The sequence below is a fragment of the Tetrahymena thermophila genome, assembly GCF_000189635.1.
Source record: "Tetrahymena thermophila SB210 genomic scaffold scf_8254579, whole genome shotgun sequence".
In the NCBI taxonomy this organism is placed as follows: domain Eukaryota; phylum Ciliophora; class Oligohymenophorea; order Hymenostomatida; family Tetrahymenidae; genus Tetrahymena; species Tetrahymena thermophila.
In genome coordinates this window covers 201,254-212,640 of record NW_002476350.1, presented here as the reverse complement: position 1 = coordinate 212,640, position 11,387 = coordinate 201,254, and the positions used below count along the sequence as shown (strand labels likewise).

At 21.4% G+C, this 11,387-nt stretch overlaps 3 protein-coding genes across 3 annotated transcripts; 1 reads left to right on the top strand and 2 right to left on the bottom strand. All coding sequences in view use genetic code 6, as the record gives it.

Moving 5' to 3' along the window:
• Window positions 1–314: 314 nt before the first annotated feature.
• Window positions 315–2,373, bottom strand: TTHERM_00666670 (hypothetical protein; the record flags this gene model as incomplete). Its single annotated transcript, XM_001020036.1, has 3 exons — window positions 315–1,015; window positions 1,071–1,937; window positions 2,091–2,373. The coding sequence occupies 3 exons, from the start codon at window positions 2,371–2,373 to the stop codon at window positions 315–317; spliced, it is 1,851 nt and encodes a 616-aa protein (XP_001020036.1).
• A 498-nt stretch (window positions 2,374–2,871) lies between these two features.
• Window positions 2,872–4,489, top strand: TTHERM_00666660 (kinase domain protein, putative; the record flags this gene model as incomplete). The annotated part of the gene is made up of 12 exons (XM_001020035.2): window positions 2,872–2,905; window positions 2,961–3,016; window positions 3,175–3,224; window positions 3,275–3,364; window positions 3,422–3,511; window positions 3,565–3,654; window positions 3,697–3,783; window positions 3,850–3,939; window positions 3,998–4,081; window positions 4,125–4,214; window positions 4,266–4,355; window positions 4,402–4,489. 12 exons carry the CDS (start codon window positions 2,872–2,874, stop codon window positions 4,487–4,489), a joined length of 939 nt encoding a protein of 312 aa, XP_001020035.2.
• Window positions 4,490–5,813: 1,324 nt separating this feature from the next.
• TTHERM_00666650 (cyclic nucleotide-binding domain protein) lies at window positions 5,814–10,615 on the bottom strand (the record flags this gene model as incomplete). The annotated part of the gene is made up of 7 exons (XM_001020034.3): window positions 10,439–10,615; window positions 10,083–10,284; window positions 8,294–10,023; window positions 8,044–8,172; window positions 7,526–7,979; window positions 7,364–7,466; window positions 5,814–7,293 (listed from the first exon to the last, which is right to left on the bottom strand). The coding sequence occupies exons 1-7, from the start codon at window positions 10,562–10,564 to the stop codon at window positions 5,814–5,816; spliced, it is 4,224 nt and encodes a 1,407-aa protein (XP_001020034.2). The 5' UTR covers window positions 10,565–10,615.
• Between the last annotated feature and the right edge of the window lie 772 nt (window positions 10,616–11,387).

Genomic DNA, 11,387 nt, shown 5'->3' with positions numbered 1-11,387 from the left:
GTTATATTGTCTTCAAAATATTTCATATTTATGAAATTACGTTTATAATCATTTATCAGTAGCGATTGAATTATTGATTTTTTGAAAAATAAATCCAAAGATTTGCCTAAATATTGACTAAATTAGTTTTAAACAATCATATTAATATATAAAAAAAAATATCTCATTAATTTTTTTGGTATAAATGCTGAATATTTTTGTGAAAATGGAAGTAATTAAGTAAGTTAATAAATAAATATGAATATTTTTAATAAATGAAAAGATAATTATTATTTTTATATTTTATATTATGTTAAAAATATTATTTATTTTAATCATATTTTAGCATTATCAGCATTATTAGATAAATTATCCTGGTTATTTTAGGCTTAAAATATTGGAAATTTGTATGGAGAATTTTTAAGTCTTTCTTCTATTTATTTTTATTTTGCTAGATAAGGAAAGCTTTGCTATAAGATTTTCATTTTAACTCCATTAAATTGTCTTAGTATTGCTCCTTGAGAAATGGATTAAACTTTATTTGGTTCTTTTATTTTTTTACCTAAACTAGAAATCATTATATTTTAATATTGAGAGTATAGATCAACTAAATCTATTTTCTCTTTTTATATTTAGGTTAACTCTTTTGTAGATTAAGAATTTCTACTCAGCATCCTAGATTAATTCATCTATTTTTTTGAGCTAGTGTTTTAATTTTGAAGCTAACCTTCATTTATTTAGTCTTATTGCACTTATTGTAATTGCATTTTTTAATTTATTTAAGGCAAGAAGCCTTTGCTTTAATTTAACTTTTAAGTAGTAGAAGTATTTATTAAACTTGTATTTGGAGTTTTTTCAGCAGCGTATGTTCTTAATATTTTTTATAACAGAGAAGGACTTATTAAAGATTTATAAATTTCTTCTCTCGTCTGAAGATTATTTAGATAATCTGCAAAATATCTTTATTCATTTGTGGTTAACGAAATATTATGATAGATCTAAAAATCGTGCCAGAATTCAAGTGAACAATCTTAGTCTATATTTTAATTTTTAGATATTTAAATAATATGTTAATTTATATTAAAATTTACCTTGTATAATTAGAATATTTTCAACTGGCTTAATTTAGTTTAAGTTCATAATCCTAAAGCCATTAGATGTGAAAATATTTTCAATAATTTTTCCTCTTAACTTCATCCATTTCGATAAGTAGTCTTTCCATAAAAAGAAATCCTGGACTAACTCTAAATTGTCAGTAATACTTAAATAAATCGGAATGTAGAATATTTCAATTTGTATGCTATAGAAATTTCCTTTAAATTTTTTGTATAAAATAAAAATCTATCTTAGCCCTTTTTTTCTATTGACTCCTCTTTATATGATATTGTGATTTAAATAATCATTTAAGTTCTCACTGCTTATATTGTCTTCATCCTACTGATTTGGTAAGTTTGATTTTTCATCTTTCTAGTTTACAATTTAATTATTCAATTCACTTTTAGCATCTTTTATTTTTGTTGGCGATAAACCTTGAATAGATAAATCTAATAGCTCCTTTTGATCTTTGGAAGCATTTTTATTCTTATTCTACTTCGAAATTTTTAACTATTTTTTATTTCTTTTGTCTTTATCTTAATTTTCTTCATTACCCTAATCTGTATTAATAAAATTGTCACCTGACTTGTAACCATCATCAAAATTTTTATGATTATCTATCATTCCTTTCACTTTATCTATCTCATCTAATAACCCACTTCTTATATTGTTAAAGTTAAAATCTGTTTTTTAAGGAGATCTCTGATTTTCGTTTATATTTTTAGCCAAAGAACTTAAATTATTGTTAAACATATCTTCTAATTGTAATCCAAATTGAAAACTTTAAAATATCTCAGCCTTTCTCCTACCTTTCTCCTTAGCTTTTTCTCTCATCTCCAACAATTCTTCGCTCTTTAATTCCTCTGAAAAATTAAGATAACAAAATACATTCAAAAATTGATTTATTAATTGGAATAAGTTTATCCTACTTTATGATTAATCTGTAAATTAATTACAATTTTCATAAAGTAGAATTGTCAATTTAATATAAGATCATTTAAATAATAGTATTCTACCTTCAGAATCAGAGGATAAGCTTTTGCCAGATAGCATACTTTATAACTAGCTGCTTTCTATATTATTTGATTCAGCTACCAACTATAATCTGTAACTTTCCTTTTTAAATAGCTCATCCGCTTGAAATTCTAATGGTTTTATATTAGGAATATTAGTTTATTTTTTCTCAAAGTTGTAAAACGGAGAACAATGAGTATCTTCCCTTAAAGTAAATGGTAAGTAAGAAATTGATTCTCTATACTTCTTTATTTAATCTTTATTATTAGGATATTTCCATGCCATCTTAAAATACCCTCTAATGCTAAATTATCTACTTACTTACTTTACTAATAAACAAATAATCGCTTATTTTAAGAGTATTCTGTTTATAAAGTAAATAAAAATAAAACTCTTATGCCACTTTATTTATTAAACTTAACCAATTATTAAAAGTTGTTGGTTTAAAGCTAATCTATATTATTTCATAAGAACTTAATGTTTTTTGTAAATAAATTTAACAATTTGCTTTCATTAAAAATGAATTCATCTTAGCAAATAATCAAAAATAATATATAACAAAAATAAATAGCACATCAAAAGTAGACCAAATAAATAAAAAATTAATTTAATTAAAAATGTATTTTAAAAAAATAAAAAGCTATTTAATAAATTCTTTAATTTAATATAAATCAAATTTAATTATAAGGTTTATTGTAATTTTTTTATTTTATTTTGTAACAAATAATTTAAGTTATTTTTGTATTTATTTTGCAAAAAGTACTAAAAAAGAAAATTCATAAAATGGAGTAGGTAAAACTAAAAAACCTCAATTAAGGTAATAATTATTTTCAAACAAAAATAGCAAAAATAAAGTAAATTTTCTTTAAAAGATAAAGAAAATTAATTAGATCTTGACGAGAATGAATAAGTTTTTTATACTTACTAAGTAATTTTAAATCTTTACCTTATTCAAATATTCAAATAGTTATTAGTTAATAATCTTAAATGAAAATAATTTTATTTGATTTTTACTTTGAGGATAAATTTTATTGATCTAATGACTTAAAAATTTGATGTAAAATTATAACATATTAACTAACATAGTTAAATTAAGGAAATTATCATTTGGCTAAAGTTATTAAAGTTGACAAAAGGTAATTAAATTTTATTTCAAATTTAATATAACTATTTTTTATTTATTTAGCTATTGCAATGTAAACTTTCCTGCTGCTTAGAACTTAAAGAATATAATATCATCTTGCATTAATCTTTTGGATCTTTCTCTAAACTTAAGGTTAAATTTATAATTAACTAATTAATTTTTATTTTTTATTTTTACTTTTACTGTCAGCTTTTGCTAGTTAGATACTGACTGTGCTATCGAAGTTGGAAGAGGCATAGGAAAATGCTCCTAATTAAATAACCTATTGCTTAATTTGAAGTAAATTATTATATTAAATATTTTATTTTATATTTAATTTTTAAATAATACAGTTGCAATAGTATAAAAACATAAGGGGCAGTTAATATAGTTTCATAAATTGCTAAATGCTCACATTTGTAAAAACTAAGATATTAGATTAGGTAAAATTATTTAAAAAATTACTTTTACTTAATTTTAAATAGTAAAAATCAAATAGGATACAATTACAATTATAATTCAATAGGAGAAATACAAACTATGAATCTTTAAATTGCTTAAATATGGTTGAAGTATCACAATTTTATTTAAAATGAAATTTTAACCATTTTTTTATTAATTAATAAATGTTTGTTTAGTGGAAACGTTTTATAGACTAAAGATCTAAATTTTCTAGGATCTTGCTTGAGTAAATGTGAATCTTTAAAAAGACTCGAATTATTTCTGAAGTAGTTAATTTTTATTTATTTGACTAAAAAAAGTAATACAATTAAATAAAAATTAAAGCTAGAATGACTTGAATAATGCTGCAGATTTTTTTGAAAAATTATCATTGTGCAGAAATATCTCATTTTTAACTCTCCATTTAGCGTAATATTGTAAAAAAAGTACTATTAATAATATATATTTTTAGCAATAATAGTTTAGGAAATTTAATTGCTGAGCTGTTTAGTTAAACAATTTAAAAATTTGATTTTCTAAAATTTTTAGATTTAGATTTGAGGTAAAAAATATTTAACCTTTTGATAAGAAAAATAAAAAAACTAATTTAAAGATATAATAGTATTAATTATGAAGGCTTTGACTTTATCTTTAAGGAATGTTCTAAGAAGAAATATTTAAATTTCATCAAAGTTTCTCTTAAGTAAAATTAAAAAAATATTTTTAGTTATTTTTAAATAAAAAATTAGTTTAAAAAAGTTAAATGAATTCGAAATACTAAGAATCAAATACTTACTAAGTAAGCCTAGAAGATTAGTAAGTTTCTAAGTTGTTTGAACATATCACAAAATATAAAAACTCTTAATGTTTCATGATCAATTATATATTTCTAACTTTTAAGTTATAAAATTAGTATTTTATTAAATTTACTAGAAAGTTATTATTGTATTTTTAGAAGAATTTATCTTAATAAAATAATTTTTGAAATTTTATTTAGAATATTTTGGTTAAAAATCAAAAACATGTTTTAAAATGATATATTTTTTATAATTTAATTGTGAAAATTGAATTATTTTCTATAAACATTAAATTTTGATTGAAATTTTCAAAGATTAGTTAATTAATTACTATCAATTTATAAACTAAATTTAAATTAATTTTATTATATTTATTAAGTTAAAAATAATTTTTTTACAAATAATTTGAGATTATTTTCTCAAAAATATATTGGCTTACTATGATAGTATATGCTTATAAATTTTTATATTTTTTATAGTCCTTTATTGAAGAATATATTATTTGTTTTAAATAAACATTATTTTAATTAAATTTGTATATTATAATTAATATCGATTATAAGCTAAGTTTAACTTATCTGAGTAGATTTATACAATAAAAAAGAAATATTTAAATTTCAATATGTAATTTTTAGATTATCTTCTTAAGAATATTTTAATTGGAATTCAAAAAAAAAAATATTTTTGAAATAGTTGTTTGATAGTAAAGATCATTTATTTATTTTAAAAAATATAATGACCTATTATATATTTATAAACAATAATTATTATTAATTAATTTAATATTTAATTTTACTTAATTTATTAACTCTTTAAGAATATATTAGTTAAATTCAAACATAGTTTTATAAATGAATTTATACATATATTTTTATATTTGAAGATTCAATAAATATATATTATGTTTTTAATTAAAATAGTAATTAATTATTTTCAATTTATGTGCTAAATTTAGTTTAATTTTGAATAGATTTATACAATAACAAATAAAAATTTAAATTTGAATAAGTAATTTTAGATTATCTTCTTAAGAATATTTAAATTGGAATTCAAAAAAAAAATTATATTTGAAATATTTGTTTGATAGTAAAGATTTATTTATTTATTTTGAATAAATATAATGACCTATTATATATTTTAAATAAATATTTATAAACAATAATTGTTATTAATTAATTTAATATTTAATTTTACTCAATTTATTAAAATATTAACATTTATTTTAAATAATTTGAGATAACTCATTAAGAATATTTTAGTTAAATTCAAACATAGTTTTATAAATGAATTTATAGATATATTTTTATAGTGAAGATTCAATAAATATATATTATGTTTTTAATTAAAATAGTAATTAATTATTATCAATTTATATGCTAAATTTAGTTTAATTTTGAATAGTTTTATACAATAAAATTATTTGGAGATTCGTTATTTTATTATTGCTATTGTTATTATTATAATTTAATTTAAATTGTTTTTTATTGATTTTATAAAAGATTTTACTTAAGTTTTTAGTAAAATTCTATTTTTTAAAATTATCCATTACTTTTTGGTAAAGATTAGCTTTTTTATACAGATTGATTAGAGTTTTATATCTTATTTTCTATTGAATTTTCTTATTAAAATTATTTCTTAATTTAAAATTGCTCAAGATGAGTTGTTGGATAAATTATTTTATCTTATTTTGACAAAGGACTTATCAACTGATATCTTTGTAGGTTTTTCTTTTTTTCATCTAACTCAGTAATCAAAGATCTTTCTTAAAATTTGTTGCTTAATTCTGTTTTGATTTAATCCTAATCTCTTAGGCTGGATTGTTAAAGCTCATCTATCCTTAAGATAGAATCTATTTGATCAGATTTTCCTTAAACTTTTTTGATAATATTTTTTACAAAACCATTATTTCTTATCAAACTGATAACTTTTTTTCTTTAAGGTGAGCTTGTTTATGAGTTGCTTCTTATAGATAAAGAACTTGGTTAAATTATTTCAATGTGAAGTCCATTATTTTAAAAGCCTTTTTTATCAGAAAGGTCTTAAATGTTATGACTGTCATATAAAGCTTCTTTTTTTTGCAACTGCTATTTATATTCAAAAAATTATGTTTTTTTAATGATATCAAGTTTCTTTTTTTCTATTGCTAATTTTTTTTATTCTTGATTCTCCATTTATAATTAGTGATCAGTCTTAAATTGAGGACTTGATATTTGTGGGAGTTTCTTTTATTCTTTATTTATATCTACTCCTTATGAATACAAATATAGCTAATTATTATTTGTACTATTACTAGCTACTTAAGAGAAGCCAAGAAGTTTTAGTTAGTTATCGCTGATACTCTTTTTAATAGGACTTTCAGAATTAGAATTTGAAGTTGTTTATCTTTATAAAAACGTTTATGAATAAAGTTAGTCAGATGTTTATAAATTTGATGTTGATTAAAATTAGGCTAATGAGCTTTAAGAGCTTTAATACTAAGTTTTTAATTGTATAGAAGCCTGTCTTTAGAAATTCAATTTAATTTTTAGATCCTATGAGTTATTTATTTCATAATTTGAATAAGTTTATCTAGTCTTTTTCACACTTTACCAATTATTTTTAGATAAATTCACCGACTTTCTAAGGCCTTCGATATCTTAAACATGTGTTTATAATTAACTTTTGATCTCACTGCTAGTTTATTTAGATAATTTATTAAGAGGAGAAAAGGTATTTTCTAATATGCTGGAGTGAATAGCTGACAATTTAGGAGTTTTTGACCTGATACATTGTAAATTTATTTCTGAATTTCTTTGTTATTTGTAAAAAGGCGAATTTTAAATTCTCTAAGATTCTTCAGTGACCCTAAAAGCATAAATAAATAAATAAATAAATTTTTAAATGTAAGAATTAATTTAAAAAAAAAATTCAATACATTTTATTTTAAGGGTAATTTTAAATATAAGATTTAGCTTTATCACCAATAAGATTTTCAGAATTGAGATGAGAATTTTTAGGTGATCCGTCATTTGATTTTTCTAATAATATTTAGTAAATAAATAAATAAATTTATATATTAAAAAAAGATGTAAGTTACCTTCCCAGATTTTATCCATGTTAATACTACAGACAGCATTATTTGTACTTATTTTAGCTTGGGGAGTTTAGAGAGTTTGTAAATCTCTGTTTACAATTGGTATTTAAGTTAAAGATCCTTCAATGTTTGATAAAGTAAAAGAGGATGAATTGGGCTATCTTAAACTGATTGTTGTAGTCCTTCTCGATGGTGTTGTTGTTGATGGAGTATCAAATACAGTTGAAGAAGATTAACTTTTTAATTCAATCATAGAACTTCTCTTAGGAACGTTTTTTCTAATTATCTGCTTAATTTTAGCTTCTTCGATTTACTAAAAACTATCAATAAAACTGAACTTTTTCTTCTGTTCATTCCATTTTTCTTTTTATTCTGTTCTCCATTGCAGCTTTTAGTTTAATCTTTTTTGTATCACAAGAAAAGAAGTTGGTTTTTATTTGATGAACTTTAAAAAAACCTATTAAATTAATTAGTTATTCAAAATATTTTTAATTTATTAATATCATTATCAAAAAATCTACATTTGCTTCAATATAGTAAACTGATCCTGTAAGAGATGAACAAGTAGCTGTAAATGTCCTAATTTATTTATTTTCTTTAATTAACAGGTCTTCTTCTCCAAAATATTCTCCACTACTTATAACGGCAAACTATTTTTTTAAAGTAAAAAATTAAAATATTTTTAATATTATCAATTTATATATATATATAATTTTCAAGGAATATTTGCTTGCTAAAATATTTTATTTTAATAAAATATAAATTTATTACTGTTTTTTGAGTAAATTTTTATGGTTTATAAAGAAGAGATTTTTTCTTTTGATAAATGGGAGCTGGAGAATCAGTGGCTGTGTTTAAACAAGATTCGCTAGCTAAAATATCTCTTTAATTAGGTATTTGTTATTCTACTTTTTATCTCTATGAAAGATTAACTTCTCCGTGCTTTATTATAAAAATTCCATTTGCTTTGTCACCCTCTTGAAATAAAACTTCATTTTTTTAAATGATCCTTTTTTGAAAAGAGTAAAATATTTTTTTTATTCCATCATTTGTCAGCTCTGGAAACATTTTTTATTTTAGGAATTCGAATTTTTTGAGTAATTTCTTTCTGTCTCTCTCAGCTAACAATTCGCTGTAATCTTCTTTTTCCATGATAGCAAACTCACTGTCTTCTGAGCATATAATTAACGCACTTCTTGGTTTACCTTCTAAAATACCTAGCTCACCAAAGGTGTTTCCTGCTTTCATAATATCACGATATTCATACTTGAAAATTCCTGAATCTGTAAAATATTTTTCAGCATTTTAAATTTCAGATAATTAAAGACTACCAAAAAGATCGTAATTTTTATAAAAATCTATTAATTTTCCAAGCCTTGTTTTTTTTGTAATATTTTTACCACTCTAATTAACTTGTGATTTTATTTGCTATAATTTTTCATCTTCTAAAAATGTGAAAATATCGTTTCTATTTTACAGCTAGCTACTTTTTTGGTAAGAAGAAGATAATTTAGAAGGTGTTCCAAGATTGCTGATTGTATGGGAAGAAGATGAAGGAGAAATTAGATCTTATGAGGCACTCATTTAATTTAATCTTTATCTCATTTCTGTAATACTTTCACTGTTAATTTTTTTCTTGAAAATGGAACCAACTTCAGCATTATTTTTGATTGCCTACTAAAGCATAGTCATTCTTGAAATAGTACGAGAATAAGTCAAAGATTAAGGACTAGAATTACTGTGATTTAAAATATTGTTTGCTACTATTTCGCTTGAACTTCTAAATTTATTTTGGTTACTCGCATCAACTTTCAGAAAAAGTTGATTCATTTGTCTCTTTTAGAGCTATGTGTTAATCTTCTAAATATTCTACTCACCATTATTGTCTATTTAATCATTTTCGCTATTTTATTGATAATTATTATTTTACTAAATTTATTCTTCTTATTCCCCCGTTTTAGAATCCAATTTGTTCGTGTTTTCCTCGTGCACAAGTTCTTAAATCTAATCATCAAAATTTAATTTAATTCTAAAGCTTGCGTTTTAAATTTTATCTCTATTCAGAGGCGGGCTATAATTTGAGAATTTAGATTTCTCTGTTATCTTTTCTAATTACATAGGTGAATCATCATTATTATTGTTATCTAATTAGCTTATATTATTAATTTGTAATAAGTTTTTATCTTCTTATTAGCCATTCATTTTAGGACTATCTCTGACTATTGATAATCTTTGTGAATACTTTCTTTATAAAGGAGAATTAGCCATTTAATATGATTCCCTCCTATTATTGTTATTGCTCGATGCCACACTGCTTGATGGAGAGTTTATCTCATCTTATTCTTCCTCATCGTTAATGTTAAGCAGACCTCCATTCCAAGCATTAAGTTTCTTACCAGTCTTTAATTAATGTTCTTCAATATCTAAAGCTTCTTAAGATTTTATAAGAAAGATGGATACTTGTCCACTTAGTATGATAAAAAATTTATCAGCTTTTGCACCTAAAAATATATATTAAAATAAAATAAATAAAATGCATAGAAATTAGCTAATTGATTACCATATTCAATAACAGTTTCTCCTTTCTAGTAGCTCTCATATTTTAATCTTCTGCAGCATTTTTCATGTAATTTTGTCTCTTAGTTAATTTTCTTAGAGTTAATCTTTATAAAAAAATCTAAATGTTCAGTTAGCTGCTTCAACACATTAATTTCATCCTCTTTTCTATCTTTTAGATCCAACTAAAGAATATTTGCTGTTAACTTAATATTCAAAAATGTTTATGATTGTTTTTTAAATGAAAAAAACTATTTTCCTTTAATAACTTTTATCTGCACCACATACATACATGTTCTAAATAGAAAAAAGTTATTTAAAGAAAAGAATAATATTTTTACAATATTTAAAGCAATTTACTTGCTTCTTTTACTCAAGAGATAGGTTAGATATGTCCTTACTCATCGTTTATCTTATTGAAGCTTTGATGCCTTAGTGGAAGACAGTACCTCTTCCACCATTTATCTTATTTACATATGCATCCATTAACTATTTATTTGATACCAATTTAATCTTTTTGTTAAGATTTAATTAAATCTATATCTAAAAAATTATTAATTCAATATTACGGATTCCATAAGCAAATTAAAAGCAACCAAAAAATACATCCTTACACTTTTTTCAAGATTTTTTCAAATAATCTAGGATCACAATATAAATTTTGCAATCTATGGTTATATGATATTTATTATATATTTGGATGGATGAGAGTAAATCTAATGCAAATTCACCTTATACTATAATTACATAGAAATATATTTATTAACTACTTTTTTTTCCTATAGAGTAGATTTTGACTACTTGATTAACTACACCTCAACCATATATTACAATTTGCCCACTTACAATAATAATTTAAAATTAGGAATAGATAAAAACTTTAATTGATTAGATTCTAAAAAATCATACTATCATAATTTTTTATTAAATTAATATTTTACGATCTTTTAAAAGAAATTAGAGTAATATCAATTATTTGATTAAATTATTCTTAAGAAATCAAAATAATTTACTCTCCATAATTCTAAGAAAAATCTTATGGCATTTTTAATTAAAATTTTTAATTTATAGCAGTCACTTTTATTATTTTGGTCAAAAAAAAAAATATAGCTTTTATTAAAAACTACAAAATTAAAACACACTCAAATATATATTTATATTTATATAATTTAATTCAAGTATATATTTAATTAATTAATTAATTTAAGTGAAATTTGATTGGTAGTGAAAAAATATTTTAGTAATAAAATGAATACATTGATACATACACCATAAATATTCTAATTTACAATAAATGAATTAATTCACT